Source organism: Pezoporus occidentalis, unplaced genomic scaffold (genome assembly GCF_034315485.1).
Source record: "Pezoporus occidentalis ecotype Australia unplaced genomic scaffold, CSIRO_AGI_Poc_V1 ctg68, whole genome shotgun sequence".
Taxonomy (NCBI): Eukaryota; Metazoa; Chordata; class Aves; order Psittaciformes; family Psittacidae; genus Pezoporus; species Pezoporus occidentalis.
Window position 1 is genome coordinate 5798278 of NW_026916030.1, and position 27263 is coordinate 5825540.

Genomic DNA, 27263 nt, shown 5'->3' on the forward strand with positions numbered 1-27263 from the left:
TGCTGTCTATAAACATTTTAATATCAGTATAAATAGGGCACAGTTACAAAAAACTGCAAGACTGGAGCAATGGAATTGTGCCTTAAAAACTTCGAGTGAGGCCTTGCTCTTCAGAAACACACACAACACACAGCCTGCAGGGGAAGGGAAGGCGTGAGCACACATACACCATCCTGCTTGAACCACTCAGTACAAAAATAGCAGTAGAAAGATGGTCTCTGAATTGCTGGCTGATCCCTTGGCTGTGCCTCAGCTGGGCTCTGGCTGGGAGAGGCAGACTGCACCTTGTGTTAAGAGCACAGCTAATGCCCAGCAGAGAGTTCGCCTCCTCTCCCCATCCAGCCCCAACCTTCCCAGCTGAGGTGCAAGCTATAAAAATAAAGGTTTTGACTGCTCAGCCCTTGCCCCCAGCTCAGCAGCTGGAGCGCGCAGGCTGCGCGCATCCTGACCCCCAAAAGCTCTTGGCTTTCCTTACATTCACTCTGCTGCTGGGTCGCAAGAGCTCAATGGGATCTCGCTGTGATGTTACAGCTCTGGTTCCAGCCCTGCCCACACCAGGCCTCCCTCCCTCGCCCAGTCCTTGTTCCGAGCTCTCTGCCGAAGGTGCTGCCGTCTGTGGTGGATGTGAATCGTTCTGCTGCAAGTCCTGAGGAGGGAGGCGGGGGCAGGATCGCATCTATCTCTGCACGTGGCGGACGAAGGCCTGCACGAGCTGAATCAAAGGCTCCTGCCCTTCAGGACCCATCTTGGAGGAGGATTTCCCTTGGGGAGAGGGTAGGACCCCGCTGGCGGGGGAAGAGGGACCACCCCGGCGGAAGTAACGGGACAGGCTGGAGAGCAGAGTACTCTGAAAGCAGAAGCACAGAACAAATGAGCCTCCACCAGACACAGGCCCCCTCCCTCCCCAGGATGCCCCAAGCCATTAAACGGGCAGCCAAAGACAAACAACCTTCTCCCCCCGATCCCATTGACACTGAACAGGGAGTAAGGAGGGTCCAAGCTGCTCTCACCAGCTCAGAGCTGAGCTCCTGTTTCATGCGCTGCTTATCACGGGGATGCACCGCCGGGTCTCTCAAGTACCGAACAGCCTGGGAGATGAGCAGGTAGAAACAGTTCTCCATTGTAAACATGAGCAGAGATCTGTGCAGAGAAACACAGGAGCAGGAGCCCAAAAGGTCAGCACACTCTGGTTGCATGGTCAAATACCCCTCAGTCATCATACACTGGGTATGTATGAGGGAACAGTTCCTGTTCATTCCTCTCAAACGCTGGCCATCAGCGAAGGCTCACTAAAAACTGCTGGTAAATAAGCATCAACCAACTCTTTACCTGCAAGTTCAGTAGCTGACTTAGGATGGGATGTGTGGCTTCACACACCCTCCCCCCAAAATACCCTGCTTGCTTTGGGGAGCTTCTGATGGGCTATCTAAACTCCTTGGATTCAGAGTGAGAAGCTCCGAAGCTACACAGATACCTCTAAACCTCAGTTCTGACCTGAGGAGCATTAAGTTTTGTTTCTTAGCCACGACTAAATCAAAGAGCTAAAAACTTACTTGAGGGTTTTGGTTCCCTCTTGCATATTCAGCCCTGCAGCCTGAGGGAAAGGTTCCTTCTTCTTATCCAGCTTGGAGGGAAAAGAAGACAGGCATTAGAAACAGGAGATACGAAAGAAGGAATACTCCCACCCTTCAAAGCTCAATGAGCACTCTGAGATCACCGCAACCTCTGTGTTCTCTCAGACAGAGAAATGGCCAGTACCTCTCCCAGCATGTTAAGGGCCACATTGACTGTGGCAAGGAGGGTCCCAAAGGAAGGTGCAACATCGGAATCAAAGGCTGGTGTGGTGAAACTCAAAACGAAGAGCACGTTGTACTCAGCAAGGTCCAGCGACTGTGGAGAAAGGAAAGAGGAGGGAGTGACCTTTAAGGTCATGAGTATGCTCTTGTCATGGTATTGTCATGGTAACAGGGACACCCAGTCCCTGCATCCTGCTTTTTGTATGGAGAACTAGCAGCACTGAGATCATTTCCCAGATCTCGGGTAAAGAGCAGCAGAGTGTGCTGTACAGCAGTGCACAATCAGACTGTACGGCTCTCCTCGCACAGACGAACCTTCTCCAGGTCCCAAGCCATACAGTAATGACTGTTTCCAGATTGTTTCCAAACACCAGGCATATGTGCCTACAAGCACAGGAAAAAGAAGTTAACTGCCTGTTAGCAGCCAGAATCAAGGCTTAAACCTTCCTTTTCTGCACTTGGAGAGCAGGCACTGGGTCACACTGACACAGGAGCACAGCAGGAGGACGTCTCTTCTGAGTGGCACCCTGAGGGTACAAGTTATTAGCCTGGGTTATCAGTCTGCAAGGTCACACAAACACAGCGTCGTGCAGATCACACAAAAGCTCAGCCAAGCCTTCCTTCCACACTGATTCCTAAGGAAAACACCCTGTGTCCTGCTTTGTGCAGCACAACAGATGGATGTCTGCTGGGCTCATTCTCCCAAGCAGGACAGGCTGTGCCTCACTACGCACACCCAGAACATCACCTGAATTGCTGGAAACTCCCCCCTTCAGGGAACAGCTCCTCTGCTCTTTCCCTACCTGGTCAAGGAGGATCTGGCAGACATCAGGGGTGAAATGGCGCAGGGCAGCAAGACACTTGCTGAGGATCTTCAAGAGGCTGTACTGCACTGTAAGCAGTGCTTTCTGCTCTGCTGCCTCTGACTCAGGGCTCGGGTGTTTGGAGGGGGCTTGGGGGTTTCGCTGCACTCGTGGGGTCACACTTGCTGGAAGGGAATCACCATTTTTTGTCTGTGGAAGGAAAAAAAAACCCTGAAGTCTTCAAAATCTTGACTACAAAAACGATGATTTTGCACTAAGATGAATAATTCGAGGGGAAAAAAGTGCTGCGAACAAAAGGAATGTGGGAATAAGGCACCCGAAGTTCTGTCACTTGCTGGAAGCACAAGAATCTACACTTAGTGTGTGCTGGGGAAGGCTCTGCATTGCAGGGAGGCAGCTGCACAGACTATTTAGATTCCATGTCCTGGAAAAAGCATTTCTAATCAACACAGCAATTCCAGCAATGCTGAAATAACACATTATGAGTAGCAATGCATCCTCTCCACTCCATGAATCTAAGGATTCCCCAAGAATAAGAGCTCTTTCTCTTGAACAAATTAAGTCAGATCAAGGACACCAGCTCAACAGTAGCTTAATTAATGGCACTACAGAGTACTACAGCAATGCACCCTTCTTGCTGCAGTGTAGGCAGCTCTAAAATGGCAACAGCACCATTCAAACACTGGCTGCTGTTTCTCCAGGACTGGTTTTACACAGTCCAGTGTTTTTCAAGTCCAGACTGCTCTTTGCACATGAGAAATGCAAATCCTCACTGCTGATGATTGTCAGTAATCACCACTGGGATTACTGACAGTCAATTCAATATCCAAGAGCCTGCATACTGAGTACTATTTGCTTTTTAACCAGGAGCATGAGCATGCAACACTCCTGATGTAGTTTGGTTCATGGTCCCCGTCCTCACCTGCAGGTAGTGCTGGAGCATTTTGCGGCTGTGAAGGAGGGAGGTACAGGCTTGGCACAGGTAACACAGATTCACCTGGAATAAATAAGGGAGAAAGCTCTTAAAAGCCCAAAGCCCATCTATTCACTGCCATTGATGGAAGCTAGAAAATCCACTTAAACAGAACACTGTGATCATAAAGGATCAATGCAGTGTCTTGATTTCCTGATACTGAGGACTGAGAGTAAGCCACTGAATTCCCCAAGCTATCATCTTCCTGGCCCTTACAGTCATCCTTCCTCACTCAATTCAGACAAGGTACTGACAGAACAGACATCTGAATAACCTCAGCAACAGCTCCTGTTAAGAGCAGTAACAAAAACGTGATAAAGGGCCATTTTCTCTTAACACATCCAAATCCCTGCACCCCAAGGCACTGTACGATCTACAGCAATATCCTCATTCCCACCTGCATGTCCTTCATAAGCTGTGGCAGGTGGAAATGCCATTCTTTTGTGAAATTTGAGAGCTGAAGAATGAAGCCAACAGTGTGATCAGCCTCTTCCAGGCAGGCCAAGCTCTGCACTGTCCGCACTGCATTGAGGCACTGGAGAGAGAAGGAAATCAGGGCAATGAGAGTTAAATCACAAACCTCCCATTCCTTCCTCTAGAAGAAAAAGCTGAAGATGCAGAGGATCTGTCCTCAGGGACAGAGAATGCATTCATGAAAGTGGATGTACAGCACATGGATCAGAATCAGAGAACTTTATATTCTTAGAGGTCGATGCACTTCACACTCTGTGAAATGAGGAGAGAGCTGCTTCTCTAGGGAGCACGCTTATAAACGGGACTCTTCAGCACATCTGCACTGACACAACCCACTATTTGCTGACTCAAAGGGTGACTGAACCTTGACCACAGCGTTCTCATTATCTGAGCAAGGCTGAGCTGAAGCCACCTCCAAGAACAGCTCCCATGCCTTTCTCTCCAGAACAGCCAGACACAAGGTGAGTTCCCATCAAATTCCCACATCTGTTACTGTGTTGAGCAGGCCTCTTAAACACCTGTAGCAAAGCTCATCTCAACAGGATGAACGGATGGTGCCTGCCTATCTCTCACAAGTACCATAACAATCATCCCTGCCTGAACTCATGGCCTGGCTAGTCCATCCTCCTCCCACTCCTGAACTATTTCCACTATAAACCTTTCTGAGGCAGGAGCCTCTTTTCAATGCTTCTGCACTTTCTGACGCATTCCCACTGCTGTTGCAACACAGAAGCCAAGTGAACCACCCCAGAGGAAGGACGTGATGTACCTGAAGAATCCTCTCTTGATGGACACCAACGAAGTCCAGTGCTTCCGTCAGGAAGTTGTATCTGAGTGTTTTAAGGAGGCGTTCCATCAGTGACATGGAGAGACGATAGACCCCAGGCCAGGAGGGGGCATCCAGAGACTTGCGTGATGAAGCAGACGTCTGAACAGAGCACATACAAAGGTAAGTGACTGACTTACACTCCTGCCCAGGGTGGCACTTGCCACACACCCTCCACACTGCCTTAGCAGCCTCCAGTCTCTAGGGGTGGCTGCTCCAACCACCAGCAAGGCAGGGCATGGCAAGCTCTCCTGGCACATCCCCACACAAAAGGACGGAGCACCCACCTGAATGGCTCCGTTAGTGCTGAGCTGGTACACGCTAAGCAGGGGCAGGCAGACACTCTGTGTGACACCAGCTCCAGCCACAGCTGCTGCTCCCTGCAAGGCACAGAACCAACCACTGTTAAAATGTGCCCGTATCTCTGCTCTCTGAGACTAAAGAGACTTATTTTGCATGAGGTATTTCTGTCCCCTGCAGTGTCACCACCCTTGCAGAGAACTTCCATCCACACACACTTCTGTGTTGATGACAATTCAGCATCCAGAAAAGCAACGCTGTTCTTCCAGTAAAATCTAACCTGCACAACTGCACTGTGAATTCCATTTGGTTTGGTACACACATAATCTTTGAAAAGGGCTGGCTCTGGAATGCCCTGCCTTTTACCTAAAGCTGCATTTGTAATAGAAAAATAAGGCTTTATTGCAACTAATGAGAAAGCAGGTTCCAATACTTAATGCTGCTTTAACCAGAGGGGGATAATTTGCATTGTGAAGAATACATTCAGTGAAAGCTCCTGCTCTGGTCTTCCATTCAGGACATCCCATTATCAACAGCAAGGCTAACTAAGCAGACATACATACAGGACCTACTGCTTGCAGCCTGTAAAAGAATCCCTTTATCTACACATCATTATTCAGCTGAATTGCAAACAGAACAACGAGCTATACGGTTCCTATTAAAAATGTATGGCTATATGCCCTCATTTTCACTGCATCTCTCACCTGTTGAGTCCTTGCTAAGGCCAGCAGTAAATGTAATGAGGCCTCTGTGAAGTGCAGGTTTTGTTTCACTCTCAGGCTGATCTCCAATGCGGCAAAGATAGTGGGAAGCACAGGGACCTTCCTAGTAATCTGCAGCCAGTAGTCTCCATCTTCATCAACCTCACAGAGCTCTTTAGCCAGATGCAGACCCAGAACACACACCTGCTGTGACAAGGAAAGGAGAAGGAGGTATAAGCTTGAAATGGGTACCAAGAAAATCTTGAAAGCATTTACTAACGCAACCTCAAGTTCAATCATACTCAGTCATAAGTAAGGGACCCGATATCCCTCACAGGCAGCAGGCTGCAAGGGAAAGTTATTCCAAACACGGAGCTTTTCTCTAGAGAGAAGAAACACAACTGCAAAGCAGCTGAAAGCTCCTTTACCCCATCCCGCTGGTCTTTGTGTTTAACTCGAGAAGAGTCATCTGTTTCCATGCTGTCCTTGTCATCCGTGGCATCTCCCAAGGTCAGGCTGTGTCGAGTCTGATCGAAGAGCGCAATGACCTCATCTTGGAGTGTTTCACACACACTCAGCACCAGCTGGGAGTACTGAGGGATCTCGTTCACTGTGACACGCAGAGAACAGACCACAGTTAACACACAATCCTGGTACTCAGGGCTCCAGTTTAACTGGTAACATCACCAGGCCACATTTCTTGGAGTTAGTATTTATCCTGTTTTCACTGCAAAACCTACAAAACAGAATGAGAGGAGCTGTGACTAAGTTAAATGATTAAGTCTAGGAGTATGTACTAAGGGGTTAGATGCTCATCTGGCTAACAAGACCATGTGGTTTTACCAAGAAGTCATATAAACTCATGACATCTCAAAGCACAAATCAAGCACTACCATGGACAGAATACTCCGTAACTCCTCACTACAGTATTTCCTACCCACTTCTCCAGATTGCAGACTGGGTGCAGTGTATACTCGTTGTGTCTGTATAAATACCACATTCTTATCAAAACCATTATACTAAATTGCACCACATTTTACCAGCACGACTGGAAACTCAAATTCAACAAAGAACCCAACCCTCCAGTTTCTATTCACTATCTAAAACAGGTGGGCTTGCAGGCCCCAAGCACTGGGTCGAGGAATACACAGGAAGGTGAATGGATACATTCTCAACACCACAGTTGCCTTTGTATGGCTTTGAATTATAAACCTCATCTCTTGCTAAAATGAGTTATAACAAGTAAAAAGCAGGGAAGTCCCACAGGTTGGTGACTATATCCAGCATCCTTTACTACTACTAACCCCATGTATGTCTTTATCGTAGAAACACGAGAGTGTTAGGGTGTATTCAGCCATGGCAGCCCTAGTCTTGACACTTGTACCCACACCACCTCACCTTTCATCTCCTTCATTTGCAGAACAGTGATAAGAGCTGAGAACACTTTGGCTTTGGTTTTCTCCATCATCTGCTGATCTGCCTGGAGCACCCCCTCCAGAATCTGCGTCAAGGAGTTTATGATGCTATCCACAGATCCCAGCTCGCTGACAACAAAAAGAGAGAGCTCTTCAGATCAGACAAGATCCCTCAGTAAATTTGTCACTTGACTGAGCTGTGTGGATCACAGCTTATATGATCCACACAAATAAAAGCAGTTCTTCCAAGTTTAAGTCACCACCTGGATCTCACTAAAGACATTCCACAGCACAGTGAGAATGCAGGACTATCTAAAAGGCTTTTTTGGTATACTTTGCAGCAGCAAACAAAAGCCAAACCATAAATACATTGCTACAAGAGATTCCAGCAACAACCCACAGACATGAGCTATCCCAAGAGAATTCTATGATAAGGCTTCAGTTTCCTCCCCAGTCACCAAAGGAATCTCTCTAGAGCAAAACCCTTAAACATCATCTCCCAGGTTTTTATATTGAGCAGTGACAAATAACTCCAGACACAAAATACCTACCTCTTCCACTGTTTGAGCAGGATCAGAAGAAGGGTACATAGCATAGACCCCAGCTGCAGACAGGATACTGACATGGGAACTAGGAGCTAAGAAGAAATACTACAAGAGTTACAGTCACAGTAGTCACATGTAGGAATGCTTCAGAAAACCTCAGCCCAAGCACCACCACCAAATGACCACGGTTGTTCTTCAGCAGCTACCAGCACTGAAGGAAGCAGACTCAGGGCCCTCTGCAGGGTCACTCAGTGATGACAAGAATGGCCCAAATAAAAAATGTGTCATTTATAAGACTTACAAGGAGCTCATCAATTCAGAGCCTTCGTTTCAGCCCAATTTCACAAGATCTAAAATAACCCCACGAAGGCAAGCAGCTGCAGAAGCAGAGCTCCTCATGGTACAGAGAAGATGAGCAATTGGGAAATAAAAGAACTGACAGGAAGCGTCACCTACCAAAACTCTGGTGCCATTTAGCACATCCAGAAACAACTGCTGATGAACTGCAGAATCAGTCAGGTGCATGATATCTGCCTAAAGTCCACAGAAACAGAGATCAGTCAAGCACAACAAAAGATGCAACTTGTCAGCAGTCTGCTGGTTTCATTTGTTACTTTAAAAAGGCACTAAAAAGCTGCTGAATGATGCAGTGTTACAGAAATCACTGAAGTACAACAGTAACAGTTGACAAGAAGTCAGCAATGACTGATTTCCCTAATGGTGCATCCCCACCTCACTTAGATCAGCAAAATCTCTTTGGGATTCCAGAATTACTTAGCATTGCTACTCAAATTATTTACTACCTCCTTTCTCTGCTCAGAAAGACAACTTGTTTTGAGCATACAGCAAAACACCACCTATTTTAACCTCTTGTATCATGCTTATGCCAACTTGTGTTGCAAACATATATACAACAAAACTGAAAGAGAAACAATGAGTTCTTCATTAGGGTTTAGCTGGCCCTAAGGAGTTGATATTATCTATTTCAAAAGGTTAATTTCAGTTTATAATGAGATAAAAGGTAGCTCTTACGTGGCTCGTGGAGATGATGAGCAGCATCCGCCAGGCTGAGATGAGCATCTGATACTCTGTTATGAAGGCACAGCTGCTGCCCTCTGTCTCTGCCACATGATCTGCCAGTAACTTCACATACTCTGACCAGTAGGCGAAACGCTTTTTGGTGGAGAAGTTCTTCAGTGTGTCCTTCAGGGACTGATCCAGTGAGCCCCTGACCAAAGCCAAATCAAGAGGAGAAGTTACCTTCACTTATTCTTTGGTCAGAAAATACACTTCTGAGATTCACGTAGGAAAGCCAAGGTCACAGCTTGCAAGTGAAGGTTACTCCACATTAGACCTGCGCAGGGAATCCCACTTTTTGCATTAAATGTGAAGGAAAACCATGACCCCTGAAGAAAATCTTGTGATTTAATTTTCTTCTCAGTAGAGATTTTAGGCAATCCTGACTTTCCAACATTTTAAAGGGCAGTTCTGTTCAGTAAAACAAAATGAGTGGGAGAAAACCACTAAAATGTTATTCAGCAATCACTGTGAGGTGTACTTAGCTTAGCTTATCGTTAGTTTTGAGAAACACTGTATATTCTCATCCCAGGATACAAGGAAAATACTAACACAAACATTCTCACCTACAGGCTGCAGAAAGACTGTAACATCTCTTCTGCAATTGGCAGCTGCAAGAATCTCAAATGTATGTCTGCAGTTTGCTTACACACCACTGTTTCTCCCACATTTTTACAGGACTACAAGTACTTTGTCCCTCAAAACCTGCATGGTCTATCGAGATTTAATATACACAGTTTAGGTAAAGTACAGGGATGAACGAGAGACTACCAAAGACTCACTTGACAACATAGTAGATCTCCAAACAGATGATTTTCATGATTAAGGCACAGGTATCCAAGACACTGAGCTATAAAGACAAAAAGAAAAGCAAGATGTGAGCACCAAGCACTGTGCAAAGCCAGAAAGCCTTCACTTCCTCTCCTGCCTGTGTTTAAACCACTTGAGCACACCTGCTCTTAGAAAACTGCAAGCAGAGAAAAAAGACTCACATGTCGCTTAGAAACTTCTAAGAAGGACACAGTTGCCTTTACTTTGGAGGTAACTCACCTCTGATGATTCTGAAGGCGGAGGGAGGGTCCCAAAGAGGGGATTAGTCAAATTTTCCCAAAACTTTGGCCTAAAAGATACATAGAGAGGTAACATCAGTTATCCCCTCCATGCCACGTGCTTAGCAACATTTTGACTTGATAGAAAATATGCTTTGGTAAATACAAGTTTATATAGCTTTTTATAAACGAAACAGAAAGAAACACATTTGCTTCTGAACACACACATAGGGGCTTCCTGAGGGACTAAGTTCAAAGCCCACACACTGCATAGCCTTACAGAGCACACAAAAACTAAGAGGTAAGTGTCCCTGCAAAGTCTGATGAACCAAAGAAAATGTGTTTTAGGAAAAAAAAGACAGGAAAATGCATTGCAGAAAACCAACTCACTTTGTCCTCAGCACCAGCATGGCGCTATCGCGACGGTCTTGCCACAGAGCATGCAGGAAGGCAATGGCAGCACGGTGCAAGAGGGGAGGGCACCAGTACCTCTCCTGTTGTTTGGTATCTATCAGCTGTAACACTACTTGGAGGCAACTCCACTCCCCTAAGCTGAATTCCTAAAGCAAAAGGAAACACGAGAGGTAACGTCACCACAGAACCACTACGTAGGCACCTATTGAAGCAGAATGTGCTTGATTCCACTTGAATAATATACTGAGAAATAAATCTTGAGTATGTGATGCCATCATATATTTTGTATATGACTATAAGGAATGTAATCATATATAGGGGAGTAAAAAATTAGCTAAGCTATGACTTCATATGACCAAGTGCCTTCAAAAGGTCCCAGCTCAAGAGCACCCTGAAAAATAAAGCACCAGAATGGGTATTCTGGAAAACCAATACTGTCCATTATACCCCAGTCTTCAGCTTTCTCACTGACTGGACACTTCCAGAGTGAAGAGAGTGGGCCACAGGGATCTCTGGTCTGACCCAGTAGATGTTCTTATGTTAACTCAGTATCTGCCTTGAAATACTGAGGAAATTCTACCTTTGACCCATCACTGCCATCCTTCACTTCCAAGTTCAGGAAGAGCTCGATGAGCCCAGGCTGTGTCTCCACTGCAACTGTGAGGAACTCCAGTATCATGACCTTAATACGCATGTCCTCCATCTTGCTCTGCAGGTGGATGAGGAAGGCATCACGGATGGCAGCAGCATCACTACCAAGGCAGGCATAAACAGACATGGGAGCAACCTGCAAAAGGAAAGAAACGTCAGAAATAACCAAACTCTCCAGGATGCTTCTTGTCCATATCAAAGGTGATTTTCATTTCAAATTGGAGCTCCAAAATACATGGTATTAAATCCATGAACACAGGTGAGGGAACTCAAAACTAAGTTGTTGTTGTTAAGCAGGAAGAAACCTACAAAGTGATCCAAATTGTCCTCTTTGGCAATTCTGTTCTATCCCTCACCTATTCCTCAAGGGCTATGACAATACAGCATAAAACAAAGAGGAAAATAAGGTTTGGAATAATGTTTTCTGAAATAAATAAACCCAGAGCTGGATCTGTATGCCCTAATAGAACTGCAAACACATTCTCAGAAGTTTAGCAGCTGAAAAGAGCAAGTTAAGAGACAAAGCTGAAAGATCCCAATAAAAACTTAAATAGGATACTCTTCTTAGCAAGATGTTAAAGTTCCAGTTAAGAAGGTGCAGGAATTGTATTGAAGAGCGTGACTTGAGAATGCTGCTCAAAAAAGTGGAAAGAGATCAACTGGAAGTGCAAATTCCTTAAAGAAAACACCCCAGTAATGTGAAGCCTCTCAATGAGATGCTGGGTGACTTCTGAAATGATCTTGAAATAATGTCAGTCATGGGATCAGTCACTGAAAGGCACCAAAGGGCAAAGGAGCGACTGTGTGAGTCTCATCTTACCGTAGCCAGTCGTTTGAGCAGTTGGATGGCCAGGCGTGGAAGCGCAGGGTCATGCCTGTGGTAGATGTATTTGGCCAAGACCGCAATAAGATTGTTTCCATGAGCACCTGGAGAGAATGCAATTAAAATCAACGAGAAGAAAATGTGGCAGGATGTAACTATTTACCAAATCACCATCTCCACAGCACAAAGTGAGAACCAAGACAGTCTTCCAACATTACAAAGCAGCAAACAACACGCCATATCTGCTTAATACTTTAGAAGCTGTCCCAGAGGAGAAGAATGCCTTAGAGGAGGGAGAACAGGCTTTCTCCCATCACTACAAACCTCTTTTTGGACCCCTGAAATCTTAACTACTGTTTGTAATGAGACACACACTGACTATATGGAAATGACACGGAAGCATAGCTGCCCAGGCTGCCCCCAGTGAGGAATACATACCGTGCTGAGTAAGCGCCTGTTCTAATGGAGATACCACGCTAGAGGGGGGTTTCAACCTGATGACATTATTGGTGACTGAGAACGCCAGTTTAACTGTTTGGATGAGCAGTTGACCGTGGCCTTGCGACTCATCACTGTGTTCACAAAAAGAAACCAAAGTGAGCAACTGTTGACAACCAACATTTTGTTATTTGCACAACACTGGAAGAGGAAGCTCTATGGTCAGTCAGGGTTGTGAGACGTTTTTATTCAGGCACATCTCCACATACAAGCTGCTGAAATACAAACCCTCCCATATCCCCAAAAAATAGTGGCTACCCAGCCCCAAGTTTTCAGCAATAAAAACGCCAAAGAGCCTGAGCCTGTTTATTGCCATGGGGTTTTTTTTAACCTCTTTAGGATACGGAGATTTAAAATGTACAAAGACGGAGGGAGAAACATTTACAGGAACAATCTCACAAAAATTATAGTGAAGCAAAACTGGATGAAGAGATAAAACTGATGGGTTGGGCTTTTTTTCCCCTATGATTTTCCTTATCAGCTAAATATTCTCGGGAGACACTGAAGCCAAGGCTTCTGAAATTGGTCTCACTTTCTTCTCAGCAAGTCTGGACTCTTTCCACACTTATTTTGAAAGAGAAAACCAGCAGACTTCATCAGAAACAACATGCTAGCAAGTTTGACTGGCTATGTGTCAAGTAAAATTGGCCAGGAAAAGAGAACAGAGGAAAGGAATGAGAAACAATCATAGCTAAATCAGATCAAGCCTTCAGAAAGCCACATAAGGAAGTGAAGCTGCTCAACACTAAAGGTATCTTCAATACTTCCAAAGTACTTCAAGGCATCTTCAGAACCATCCTGAATAGACTGCTCATCCCTAGCACTTCCAAATTACAGTTCAAGCTGTATTATGATTTATTCATGACCACAGCCTGATCTGAACTCTGGCGTTACCCAAAGACACAGAACTACTAATACTGGCTCTAATTCCCTTGCTTCTAATTCATCTTACAAACTTGAGTTCAAGTGAATTCTGTATTAAAAAACTGTAACTGCATGCAACCCTTTAACAACTGAGCACATTTACACCCACCAGCAGCTCCAAATGGCATTTAGAAATAGAAAACAACTGCATGAAACAGAGAGTGTACAGCAAAGAGTACATACAGACCTGGAACAAACAAGGCTTGTTCCTCAGACCGTACAAAGGCAGGCTGCAGTGGCCAGCTGCTACATTGATCCCTTGTTAAGTGCATCAAGTCGAAGCTACATTTCAAATATCATTTGCTTCTTTCCTCACACTACTGAACTGAAACACACAACTCACCTGTTACACTGGGAGGTCATTACCATATCAATAGTGTCCACACCAATTCCCATGATGTTAATGACAGCTTGCCCTGCTTCAGTGTTGGCCAGGCTGAAGATGCACAGGGACTGAAGGCTGGGGGCATTGCTGTGAGACACAAACAGCACAGGACATATCACTAGGAGCACCTGCAGTATTTTACCACACAGCACTTGGAAAACTACCACAAAGTAACCTCTTAATTTCTACACCCCCTTGACCCCTACTTTATTGTCCTTCCTGTTTTCTTCAGAGAGCATACACCAAATAGGAAAGTGGATGGCAGTGTCCCAGGGAATCTATTTATTGTTTTCTATCTCTTCATCAGGTATTCTAGAAACCAATGTGGCTTTCTCTGTTTTCAATCTTTTTCTACCCTTCCTGTACTCAGTAACACAGAAAAGAGCTGGAACCAGCACTGCACAACTGTTAACAGTTCACTCCTCAACATTTGCATTCAAAACCTGAAACAAAATGATAATGATTCCTGCACTGTAAGCCAGGCTAGCGCAGGTCTGAAATCCATCACTTGTCTTACCTACTGCGAGGATCCATTTCAGGGCACAAATTCAGTATAGCATGGATCAACTGCAGAATCAGGCACCCTAAAACAGAGATGAAATGGACTAGTGAGGTTTTGGGAAGATCTGTTGCCTAGTTCCTACTATTTTCAAGCACATCACAGCATCTAGCAATACTGTTAGACGTACAAAGCAAATCCCAAATGGCTGCTAGGAAAGGTATGATGAAAAAAGGAATGAAAAATTCACACATTCTGTCTGAGAAGGCATGAGACCCCTTTCACCCCCTCCTCCTCCTCTTCCCCCCCCCCCCCCCCCCCAATATCCTCACCAATTTTCTCCCTCACTCCATGAGAGTTGTAACGCCATTTGTGGTAATTTGGTAACATCTCCTTCAGGACAAACACAATGCAGGGCACGAGTCCTTGGCTCTGAGTGCTACCAAGTTGTCCCTAGGAGAAACAGAAACGTTATTGTCCCATTTCTTGTTAAGAAGAAACCTTTTGCAGGAAGACACGCCATATGTCTTTAAAGTGTGAGAAATTGAGCATGGGGACATAGATTTACAAGTGACTTATATTATCTTGTAGATCAGCTGAATCAAAACAGGCTTTTTGAAAGAATCAGACTGCAGAGAAAACCCCCAGAGTAGCACCAAAGGAAGTGTCAACCAATGATCCCTCACAGAGACCTGCTGAACAGGAGATGGATCTCAGGCACTGCTGTATTTCACCTTCCTATTGTATTGTAACAGCTTACAAATGATTTCCCAAGCAGGTCATTCCGCAAGCACTCACCCGGACAAGAGTTGTTATCAGGTTCAGGAAGGAGATGGTAACATTGTACTCGCCCTGAGGCTGTTCTATGCTCATCAGAAGGTTTCCATAGCCCCCAGCATTCATTCCCTCTGCACTGTGATATGAGCAAGAGAGATTAATGAATAGCAGGATTCTGAGTGAGACGTGTCAGATACCCAGATTTCACACTGGCAGAAAGTGCTTATGACATGTTAGGAACAGGCTGTACACCACCAAGAGGCAGGGGAAGGGGCGATGAATACCTAATAACGTGATTCATACTGGACACTGGGTTGGCAACAAACGGCAAGAAACCCGTATGGTGAAGGTCAGTCCAGACCTGCAAGAGAGTAAGTGCAGCTATTCCCTCTCATTCACATATATACATCTACTAGTTCTCAAACCCACAAACCCTGAAGGCCATTTCCTCACCTTGGCGGGCATCCGAGCAGCCAGTACTGACAAACAATTGACACAAGAAGCAATAACATCCACAGGGGGAGAGATGACAGTTGTTAGCCTACAGAAGAGAAACAGTATCAATCAAATGCACTGTGGTCTAGCATACATACTGTTTTATTAACCGAAAAAGCTTCTCTCACCGAGGTACACATGCATAAAACCTAAGTAGGTAAATACAGACACCAGAGTCTGCACTTTCAGTCTAGACTTGCTGCCTCCCCCTCACACCTGAGTCAGACGAATTTACTGCAACAGACAAAGCTGGGAAGACAGCACTGTCACAGCAAACAGTAATTATGCAGCAGCACATCAATTCCCAGGCAGTTAATGCTAGAGGAGAGCTAATAAGTACAACTGTTTTAACACCTGGAAGTTACTGCTCTAATGATATGTTTTATTCCCCTTTCATGTCAATATAGCTACTAATAAAAAAATGGATAAATTGCACAACATTCAGGAAAGAATGCATCAAAGCATTAAACAGTGTGTAGCCACAACAGCCTTGGGAACTGAACACCAGTCTTGGGGAGCTCCAGCACTGAGACACTTCTTGCAAAGCTCTTGGCAAAATGAGTAATCAACCATTCTTCCAGCTCAGTGTATCTTCTCAGGTGTCAGTGACTTCATGCCAGGCAGTGACTTACCTCTGCAGGAGCATGTAAATCCGTGATGTGATGGGCAGAAGGCAATCTGCTATTGATACATCAGTGCTGATGACTTTATGAACCAGGTCAATTATTGGCTTGACCCTCTGGCAATGCTGAATCACATCTGGGAAGAGAAAACTAACACTAGAATGCAAAATCATACTTAAGCAGTAATCAACTCTGGAACAATGCACATTAAGCTCATCATACAGCCCTATGAGCATTCCCCATGCCAAAACCCATTTATTTTATCTATCTCAACTTTTCCCTCATCTAAAATTTATCTCGTCTTGGCCTTTTGCAGTGAATTATACAGTATAATAATAATAATTAAGCAGTCAGGTTTCTGGGAAAGTATTTCATGCTCTTTTGAAAGTATTCAGAGCTGTTCAATCCTACTATTAACCCAAATTGATACCAATTAATAATTATTTCTTCTCTTTTATTCTCCCAACCTGTCTTACCTGCTGTCGACACAACATGAAGCAGCATCTCAATCTCACAGGTAAACAGTGTCCAGCTACTGTAGGAATACTCCCATCGTACCACATAAGCCCTATCATCCAGTGCCACCTGGCCCACCGTTCCCTGAGGTATCCGCAGGTTTGTTTGACCTAGTCCTTAGGATTGAAGAAGCAGGTGAAATACAGTCACAAATTTACCCATGGATTATATCCCAATTTCCCCAAAGTATTTCCATAAGAAAAGGTGAAGTGCTCACCAAGAGGATAGAGGAGCTTTGGAGTCTGTCTGCGCCAAAGTGTGCCATCTTCATGAGAGATCACATCCGGAGGTTTATGCTTGTACTGTTCCATGTAGAAGGACATTTTATCCAGGAAGCTGTACACCTGCGTGCAGAGAGAGCTTAAACAATACAGCCAAGGAGCCAGACCTTAAAAATTAACCAACCAGGCCATTTCCAGGAATAGGCAAGTTCTCTTGATGTGTACAATATCCTTCTAATACATAAATCATTACTAGACAGCCCACACGTCCAGACATATCTCGTCTAGTGAACCAGGAACTTCTTAGGAGTAAAGTACAACCTGAAAAATTAGGCAGCAACTTAATCTTCATAAGTCAAGTTTTCCAGGAGCCTGCAACAGCACAGAACTAAAAAGTAATTCCTGTCCGCTGTTCTTTGACAAAAGCTTAATGTCTGTTATCTAAAACAGCAGTTGAGATAAGCACACGTGATGGAAAGAATCACGCAGCATTATCACACAGCATGGTATCCTTGTCCTGAAATAAATCATCTCCTGAACACCAAGAGAGATCCTGTACCTTTTTTGCAGTAGATTTATCAGACACGAGGGCTTGGAGCAGCTGAAGAAGAGGAGTAAGCTGATTGGGAAACAATCCACACACACTGTCCAGGATAATACCCAGACCTGCAGTAGGTTCCTGGTGGTGAAAACAGAAAACAAGTATCATATTACTAAAAAGAAATGCAAAAATGGTCTCAGTAGAGCATAAGGAAACAGTTCTTTTTTAAGTTGTACATTTCACATTAATCATGCAACAAAAGTATCACTCCAGTCCTTGAACAGACTAAAGCATGAGGCAGTGTGCAAGTATAAGGCAGGAAGTAAGACTGTAACGCATTACATATCCTAATTCTGTGGCAACGGAAAAATAAGCATGATGCTTTTGCCAGCAGTTAGTTCAATCTTTGCAATTCCAGCCCTGGTTTCAACTATCACCTATATTAAAACTCGTTCCAGAATCCTTCAAGAGTAAAGCCAAGGCTGTACCTAAAAGGCAGGAAAGGGCAAAAGTAAATCAAAGACAGAAACAAATGAACACTAGCTCCTCAGGCCCTCCTAGAAGCTAACTAAATACAATCAGTCTGTTCCTTTCCTAAAGAGGATCTTTTATTGAGTTTCACTTATAAGGAAGGTAGGTCGAAGAAGTTGCCAACACACTCACCGTCTTCCAGAATAGCTGAGGAATACTGGCAACTGTCAGAACTTCACATGCAACATCAATTATATCCTTCAACAGAAGAGAGGATGGAGAAAATAAGTTACTTTACACAGGGGAATTTCATCCCTAAAGAGTTCTGCCACATCTTTGGAATTTAAGTTTCCATGTTTACCAGCCAAGATGTAACCACCTCCTCTAGTCAAAACAAAAAGAAACACCCAACATATCCAAACCCAGAGCACTCCACCAGCCTAAAGCCATCCATCGTGAGTGGACTGGCCAGGACAAGTATGCCCACTACATCTGCAAAGGGCAGATGATGTCTTCTCAACCTTGGAAATGGAGTATGGATTATTTCCATTGCTTTGGAAATAACACATCAACAATTAGTTTCAAACCCACAGGACTTCAAGTGCAAGATATGTTCTTTCATTATTAATCAGCCAGTCTGCAGAGGTGTTTACTAGGTTTGCATTGTGTAAACGCAGCAGGAAAACCAACAAAACACTCTTCTAGATCAAACTCACAAAGTCTGTAGTCTCAAATGCAGGATTATGATTTACCAAAGGCAGTTAGCATCAGTTATGACAGGTTATTTTAAATTAGGTAACAGAGGCAATGAGCCTTGCACGCTTACCTGCTGATTGCCCAATGTATGCAATTCCAGTGATGTCAGGACAAAGGAAGTAAGTCCATAAATACACAAGCAAGCAGTGCTGGTAGCACACTGGAAAGAAAGAATACACACTCAGTGTTCATGGAAGTCAAAAGGATTTGCTTTCACTGGTTTCTACCTATAAAACAGTTTTCTCTCGTACATGGTATTGTCTAATGAAACCACATACAGGGAAAACAGTGCAGAGTTAAGTCATCTAATACTCAAAATGCACAATGGCAGTACACTGGAGAGGCAAATCAACCAATGTGATGAAATGCAGTCTATTCGGCTCAAAAGAGATGTAGTTCCTCAACTTCCAGAAGCTTTTTCTTATTCTTTGGGCATAAAAAACTGTTTCATTTCAACTTGAGTTCTGAAATTCACTGGAAGAAGATGCTAAAACATGCTTTACTGCAGAGTCTGCTTCCAACCAGATTTAGTTAGAAAGAGCATTGGTTCAAAATCATTCACTTCCCATCAGACCTTTACATCAGTAGCAGTTAAAAACCTTCAAGAGCTTACATACAGAGTCTAAAAAACTCACATTCTTCCCCCCACTGTTCAGCGATCGCAGAAGCTTTGTCAGATACTGGAAAACATTCAGCTGGATGGCAGTGCTGCCCATTCTTCTGATAACGTTTGTTGACTCCTCTGGGTTTAGAGTGTGACGGAGCAGGGCCCAGGCCAAAAGCACGGGAGCATGATGCGAGACATCTCCTAACTGCAGCAGTTGATTGTCCATCTCCTGCACAGACAGGGCAAAAGCAACAGAACTGAGATCTTCTGAAAGAAACTCATACTTCGCAAGAATACAGCTCATTGCATCTTGCTAACTGTCACCATTCCCTTGCAGATAATTACTGCACACATGCAACTGACCAAATTATATACCTGCAGCCATGGTTTGCTTTCCTGAACAGTTTAATGCCTTACAGTTAGTCTAAACTTAGCTGTTCTCTGTCCTAAAAGCACAGACACTGTAGATTTTTTGTGTCATTCCCATCTGGAAATTTCACAATGCTTATTTTTTTGTACACATCTGTTTTTAGAGAAAGGCCCAGGATAACCAAGGAAGTATAAGGGGAGAGGAATTCATTTTGTTCTTATTTGCCCCAGAGTGTTACGCAGATGCTGGTTCCTACACTTGGTCAACAAACTGAAAGATCAGAAACTTACAGACAGACTCTTTACACAGCACTGCTTGGGTAATCACAGTACATTCTGTACCATTAGGCCAAACAAGGGGTTACTCTGACAGTGCTTTACCTGGTGGATGCTCTTATTGGCTAATTTGTGCCTGTCAGTCCTGCCATCCAAAGCACGCTTATGGAGGGAGTCGATTTCCATGCCTTCCACCAGAATAAGAGCACTAAAGTAGCTACAAACAGGAGAAGAATAAAAGCAAGGAGGTCAGAAACTTTATTGAAGAATTTTTATTTCTTTTTATTGATAAGTGGTCAAAACCCAACCTGTACTTTGCTTTTGTTCAGCTGTTCTTTAAAGCAATAAGAAATTACATGAAATTAACAGCACGTAATCCAAATTTTGTCTTGAAATTCTAGTATATGACTGATTACAATCTTCAGAACTATCACTTCATGTTGAAAAGACAAAGAAAAGGTCACTGAAATTTGAGGATAGCTTTTCCCCCTTTGTAACTCTGCCACCTGGCAGCATTTTCATTCTCCCTGGCTATGGCTTGACTTCCGTTGCGTGCAGCAAAATGAAGACACTGCTGCCATTCATAAGCACACCCACCAGAGCTTGACCTGAGGCAACACAGTTCACAATACAGGTCAGGGAGGGCTAGTCCCCATGCAGGTAGCAGGCAGAGTACCAGCACAGGACTGTCTTCATTGCCATTCTTACAAGAGGCAAGATTATATACTAGATTAAAACGAGTATATGGACACCTCTCTACTCTGCAATCACACCTTCATTTTGCCATAAGCCTCCAATCAATGTGACCACAAAAGCTATTCTGCCTTCATAACAATAATCTTAGCTTGAAATAGTGGTGATTTTAAGAGGCAGCAGCAAGAATTATAAATGCCTTTTTTCCCCCTGACGAAAATAATTGTTTTGCTCTGTACTCACCCACAAATACACATGATACTTACCCAATGCGATCCACCAGGTGATCCATGCTCTCATCTACCAAATGTCTGTTGGTTTGTCTAGTGCCAAATCCCTGTTCTTTGAACTTCTTTGCAAATGCCAGAAGATCATCAGGTGACATCTCAAAGTATGCATGGTAGAGGAAGATGACTTCCAGGAGCATGGCCTGTTCACGGAGGCATTGCACAAACCAACGGGAAACCTGGCGTTCTGTCTGCACAAGGAGAAGTTCTACCATCATATGCTGAAGCTCACAGGTCAAAGCAGTTGGAAACTGAGAAGTGTTGAAGCATTTCAATGGCTTGTGTAGCCAGCAGTTAGTATCAGTGGCAAAGAAGGCCACTGTAAATACAGAGTGTGCTGATGCAGAGAGACTGTGGACAACTACACATAAATGGATCTGTTAGCCTAGGGCTATCAATGGATTTATTACAAGGAACAGTATGTGCCATGCAACTTTTTCTGAGCAAAAGTGTGTTCTGTTAGAAAAATTTTAGGTTTCTTGGACCAAGAGAAACATCCTTTTTAACTGCATCTGCACATACACACTCTCCAATACGCTACATAGAAGACTTTATAAGTTTGATAAATAATCATAGAATCACAGAATAGTTAGGGTAGACCTTAAGATCATCAAGTTCCAACCCCCCTGTTATGGGCACGGACACCTCACAACCATATAATACCAATAATAGCAAGAAATAAAATACCATGAGATTTCCATGTGTTTCCCATGTAGGAGCTTCTGCTTTGTACAGTGCTTCAAACTGTTTCCAGTAATTAGGAACTAGTTCCTTGTCCAACTTTTCAACACACTGGAAGTATTGAGCCTTAAATAAACCAACAGACAAATTAACTTCACACATGCACAGTCAACTGTCTTTTACAATCACAAGTGGACTTGTGTACTCTACTCACCATGTAAGGGTGCCTCTCGTCCTGAAAATAAGTGAGTAGTTGGAGGACACAGCGCAGAATGCAGATCCTCTCGTCATAGTAATAGTCAGCAAGCTGTGAATAGATAGTGTCATCAATTGGTATCAACTTGGTATTGTGTCTAACAACACTTTCCTCCCCCATACACTGCCAAGGCCTTCATCACAAGAACACAGAGTGCCCAAACATTACTGCAGGTGGAGTTTCAACTAAGCAGTTTTTAAGTTACTGGGGGGAAAATACTTAATTAGCTTCACAGAACTCAATAAAACATGCCCATAGGGACATGGCTGTAACTACACTGCTAAGTGAGAAAACTTGCAAAAGAAAGGGAACAAGACAGAGACAGATGATGTCTCCTCCTCATCCCTATTATGCTCTGTCAGATATGATCAGTGGTCACCATTTCAGAGTTACCACTTCAGACAGTAACATATAAACCTACAAGCTATGGAAAACATGGGAGCCTACATCTGCCCAGCCAAATTCCTGGTATTAAGCCTAAACTCTTCTTTCCGTAGCAACTATTAACACTGTTCAAATTCGTCAAAGCATTTTCTAAAACTTGTTCCTTATAGAAGGAATAATTCAATTATTCCAAGATTTTCTGGATCCATAGAAATGAAGTCGCTTCTCTGTCAACAGATCTTTTCAGCAGATACAAATGGAAATGACTAACCTTCAGCATCAGAGCCTGACTCTGCCTTTCATCCTGAGAAACTGTCTGTAAGCAAAACACAAAAGAACAAAGAAATATTTAAATACCTACTGACAAAATAGATATTCACAAAGAAAATGACTGAAATAAAAGCCAATTTTCCTTTCACTTTCTTTTGGAAAGACAGATTCCAAAAGCACAGAGCCAAAGCACTCATTTTTAACAACATATTTATTCTTCATCTTCACTCTCCTCCACAATCTATAGCTTTCCTGTGTTCCTGTAATAGAGAGAGGATCTGAGCTCCTGCAGAGAGATTCAAGCAGATACTAGAAAAGTAAGTTCTGGATATCTCCTATGACATTTCCTTAGAGCAGCACTGGAGCATTGTAGGTCCAGAGAAGAAAAGCTACAAAGCCATTTCCAAATCAGAACTCAGACTCACATGTGACCATGTGCATCAATAAACTACTGGTATTAAGGAAAGATGTGGATTAAGTAGAACATAAATGGGAGCTACGGACCGGCAGGGAGTCCCTTGTTCCTCTATAATCTTCTTGGAGATAACACTGTAACAAACGCACACTCTGCTCTTCATCCAGACCCTGGAAAAACAGAAGGAAAATAGAGATGCTCTGAAATGGATAAAAGGCAACTGAATTCATTCAAGATGAAGATTCTCTCCAAATATTCAGGCAGCTCTTCTCTTCAAAACAAGTAATTTCCAAAACATGCCAAAAGACAATTCCTGAACCAGGCAAATACTTTAGTCACACTTCTGCCTAAAGCAATATACATAAGCTTTGATGTCACTTACATGTAACCACTTTAACTTCAGCAAAAGGAGCATAACTGTCATTTAAATAAAGGTACCACCTTTATTCAGCATAAAGAGACTGTTTTAAATATCAGAATCCTACTAACAATGCATTCCAAGTGCAGGGATAAAAAACATAACCGGATAGCATGTTCACTCACCAAAAACTTGCTGGCTCTCAGGCCCAGCTCTTTCAGTGGAGCATTTACACTTTTATCAGCTTTTACTTTTTCTGCTGAAGATGTGCTAAAGGAAAAAAAAAAAAAAGAAATTTTAGTCACTAAAAATGCAGCAAGAAATGCTCCCAGTTTTACCAGTTCCCAGTTTAACCAGTTTAAACTGGACCTTTGTTTTTAACTCAGTGGCCTTTCGATACTTGATAAACAGTATTTTGTAACCTTCCCACCACATAAAACTCAACATTGTTCACAATCTTATTACTGTAATAAACGCAGGCTATATTAATTCCATCTTTTCCAATGAGGGACTCTGGATATCCTTTCAGAATGACTCAGTGTCAAGAGGACTCGCTTCTCCACAGGCTGCACAGTTGCACATGATGGCAGCTCAGCAGGTGTAAGGGTTAAGAGCTACCTAACAGGAATAATGACAGCAGAAACTTGCTGTTATTTCTTTCTGGTCTGTATTTCATGCCCCAAAATGTTATGGAGTTAAGTGTTTGCTCTTGCTACTCCTCTCCTGAAATCTGAAGTCATGTGAGAGAGCAATGATCTACTTTTATGTAATCAGAAAGAAATATTCCACATGTTCCTCTCCTTTTTAAGAGACCCCATTTTTGAGGTTAATTCCTAAAATCAGGCAATCACTATACCTTGGAGGCTTATAATATGAAAGTCCCTCTGACAATCTCTGCAAGTGGTTGTTCAACTCTGACTCAATCTGTGCCTAAAAAAAGAGAGAATCAAATACTACTGAACAGCTTCCTCAACGTACATTATTGAGAATCAGATCTGTTAAATTTAAATGAAGCAAAGAAATTCCACCACCACAAAGAGACAGGAACAACGCAAGACAAGCATCTATGATTCAGACTGATTCAAGGTGCATAACTGCACCAGGCAGCTCACTGCCTTGCCTAATCACGGGAAGGGAGAGGAAATAGGAGGCAATGGACTGGATTCAGAAACATCTGGATCTCCAACCTCTGGGCAAATTCTTCAAAGCACAGGCTCCATCCCTGAAAATAAAGAAGCCAGCTGTACCATTCATCAATAGCCCAGGCCAGCCAGTCTTGTGTCAGCTCCAGAAAGGGAACCGCTTTTTCACACACACCCTTTCAGGCAGGTCATGAAACAGCTATAAACAAGGAGTGGAAGAACGAACAAGTAGCAAAGATCGAGGACAAAACTTGCACTGAGGAAGAGGGGGAAGCAGCAAAGCGTATTTTCACTAATATTCAAAGAGATGTACAAGTGATGTCTTTGGCCACAGAGTCTATTCAGTGATGGGCAAAGCTGCTTAGCAGGACAAGGACTTACTGGTTCTCTTAAAGATGATTTACCCAGAAGAACTCTCCATAATTGTCTGCTGCTCCTGCAAACAAAGAGAAAAGTTGGAGTATTTTAATGATGAACACTGTTTCAGGCTTCCATTCAGCTTACACCTTTTCAAACCTGCAATTACCTCAGAGCACATCACGCTGCAAGGTAAGATACAAGAAAAATTATTTAAGGAACGTTATTGTGAATGCCCCATCCCTGGCAGTGTTCAAGGCCAGGTTGGACGGAGTCTTGGGTGCCATGGTTTAGTGTGTGGTATCCCTGCCCACAGCAGGGGGTTGGAACTGGATGACCTAAAGGTCCTTTCCAACCCAAACTATTCTATGATTCTATGATTAGTTTTTACCTGACCAGTTTCAGATGCCCTGAGAAAACCCACGAAAGACCCAAAGAAGGTGACAACTGATAAAGCAAGACTTGCAACTCGCATCAAATCATACGTGTTACGTAACAAAGCTCAATTTGATTTTGGTAGTAGGACGTTTGAGATTAGTAAGAAGAAACCTAATGAAAGTACAGAGCAACATTTGATTCAGTCACATTCAATGCTTTCCTCCAAACAAACTCTTTCATAACAGTTTCCTCCTTCACTCTAAGTGCAACATAAAACTGGGTGAAGTGAAAGATTCCAATACTTTCACACAAGGTAGAATGATTTACTACAGATCTTGATTTACCCTTGGCTCCTGTTTCTTCCTGAGCACTCCACAGAAAAGCCAATCTGCGCTATGAGGTATTACAAATCAAACCCTGGCATACAAACCCAGACAATGGAGTCTCCCTACAACACCTCTAAAAGATGTTTGCCAAGAAAAAGAACATTTCAGGAATTCAGACAAATGACGACTTGTTAGCAGCACACTGCAAGTCAGAGTTAAGCCCAGAGCTCCGCATGCAGAGACTAAGAAAGCAAGATCACCCAGTAACTTTATTTTTAGAACAGCATCATCAAACTAACTCACTGTGGCAGTGAAAGGCATCTGCAGCGTGTGACACATGGGGCCACCTAAATGCATGCCGAGACCTGTGATTTGTGTCCTCAACATAAAAAGGACATGGAACTGTTGGAACAAGTCCAGAGGAGGCCACGAGGGTGATCTGGAGCACCTCTCATGTGAAGACAGGCTGAGGAAGTTGGGGCTGTTCAGCCTGGAGAAGAGAAGGTTGCGTGGAAACCTCATAGCAGCCTTCCAGTATCTGAAGGGGGCCTATAGGGATGCTGGGGAGGGACTCTTCATTAGGGACTGTAGTGACAGGACAAGGGGTAACGGGTTAAAACTTAAACAGGGGAAGTTTAGATTGGATATAAGGAGGAAATTCTTTCCTGTTAGGGTGGTGAGGTGCTGGAATAGGTTGCCCAGGGACGTTGTGAATGCTCCATCCCTGGCAGTGTTCAAGACCAGGTTGGACGACGCCTTGGGTGCCATGGTTTAGTGTGAGGTGTCCCTGCCCATGGCAGGGGGGTTGGAACTGGATGATCTTAAGGTCCTTTCCAATCCTAACTATTCTATGATTCTATGATTCTATTTGCAGGGCACTTATCGACATAACTTGTATCCAATTCCTCGACATTCGGCCGCACCTCCCCGCACAGGAGCTAAATAACCTCTCCCAGCTTGGGCAGCCACCAGCTGCAGGTGCAGCCTCACAGCACCCAAAAGCCACAGGGTTTTACCAGGAGAAGAATCACTCACAGACCTGAGCACCAGTCCTGCAAAACCAACCCTCGACTCGTCCTTCCCTCCTACCCTCCCCTGGGAATTAAAGAGACCGCGATGTGTGGCCAGTTCACCTATTAGCCTCCAGCCAAGGAAGGAAAGCTCTTCGTGTGTGATCACATGTAACTGTGGTGTCCTTGTCCCCATTGGGGTTATAGATACTCATTTAATAAAAATCGCAGCTCCAGGGACGCTACAATAACCACCCAAAAAGCGCTCAGGACAACTGAGGGCACTGAACGTGACCAGTGAACCCGGGATTCATTCAATCACTTCACTGTACATCTTCCCCACCTCTACTTTGACTTTCAGACTTGCGAAGAGCTGTCCGCAAGGTGAAAACCAACCCCTGAACGCTCTGCTCTTCACGAGAGCAGCTCCGGGACGTGGCGGGTGTCCCGACGCCCACCTCCGACACCTGAGCCCACACCGGGACCTCAGCCTCACAGGAACAACAGCTGTTACAGCCGTTCTACTGACCGCTCCATCTTGCGGGGCACGGCACAACGACAGAGCGAGGCAGTGACGACCGACGGGCCGCCGCTCACTGCTCCATTGAGCCGCCTCAGCGGGGTCCCCTCAGGCCCCCTCAGCGAGGGGCGGGGCCAGGCCGGCGCGGGCCCCGCTGCCGTTAACACCACCCCCCCCCGCCGCTCCCCGCCGGCCCCGCACACGGCAAAGCCCGGGCCCCGCCCCCCACTGCCGCCCCCCCCCCCCCCTCCCCCGCCACAGCCGCCGCGTCCCGCACCTCGCGCGCGGCCCGCCCGCCGCCATCTTCGCTCCGCTCTCACGTGACGCCGCCGCCGCGCGAAACCACCGTCGCTTCCTCCC

At 44.4% G+C, this 27263-nt stretch overlaps 1 protein-coding gene across 3 annotated transcripts; it reads right to left on the bottom strand.

Annotated features, from left to right (window-relative positions):
* Positions 1-27256, bottom strand: NUP188 (nucleoporin 188). 3 transcript variants are annotated; one of them, XM_062641225.1, is made up of 44 exons: positions 27181-27256; positions 24694-24748; positions 24027-24100; positions 23356-23440; positions 22902-22982; positions 22399-22443; positions 21702-21794; positions 21494-21613; positions 20786-20997; positions 19932-20043; positions 19210-19410; positions 18645-18734; positions 18011-18076; positions 17366-17485; positions 16803-16929; positions 16546-16701; positions 16079-16205; positions 15405-15492; positions 15236-15312; positions 14973-15087; positions 14507-14627; positions 14193-14259; positions 13634-13762; positions 12307-12440; positions 11866-11972; positions 10975-11181; positions 10371-10540; positions 9982-10051; positions 9714-9781; positions 8887-9082; positions 8311-8388; positions 7861-7946; positions 7293-7438; positions 6323-6504; positions 5898-6098; positions 5181-5273; positions 4837-4995; positions 3991-4128; positions 3543-3617; positions 2600-2809; positions 1759-1890; positions 1554-1624; positions 1011-1140; positions 1-847 (listed from the first exon to the last, which is right to left on the bottom strand). In XM_062641225.1, exons 1-44 carry the CDS (start codon positions 27204-27206, stop codon positions 677-679), a joined length of 5211 nt encoding a protein of 1736 aa, XP_062497209.1. In that variant the 5' UTR covers positions 27207-27256; the 3' UTR covers positions 1-676. The 3 variants fall into 3 exon arrangements, with proteins under 3 accessions (XP_062497209.1, XP_062497208.1, XP_062497210.1); XM_062641224.1 differs by having other exon boundaries at positions 5898-6101; XM_062641226.1 differs by lacking the exon at positions 27181-27256 and adding an exon at positions 26981-27032 and having other exon boundaries at positions 5898-6101.
* Positions 27257-27263: the final 7 nt, after the last annotated feature.

Excerpts from the sequence above, each read along its gene's own strand:
- NUP188 (XM_062641224.1), bottom strand. The coding sequence starts at position 27,206 with ATGGCGGCGGGCGGGCCGCGCGCGAG. Across the intron at positions 24,101-24,693 it reads AATCATCTTTAAGAGAACCA|GCACAGATTGAGTCAGAGTT; the intron begins GTAAGTCCTTGT and ends CTCTTTTTTTAG. Across the intron at positions 11,182-11,865 it reads TGCTCAAACGACTGGCTACG|GTTGCTCCCATGTCTGTTTA; the intron begins GTAAGATGAGAC and ends TTCCTTTTGCAG.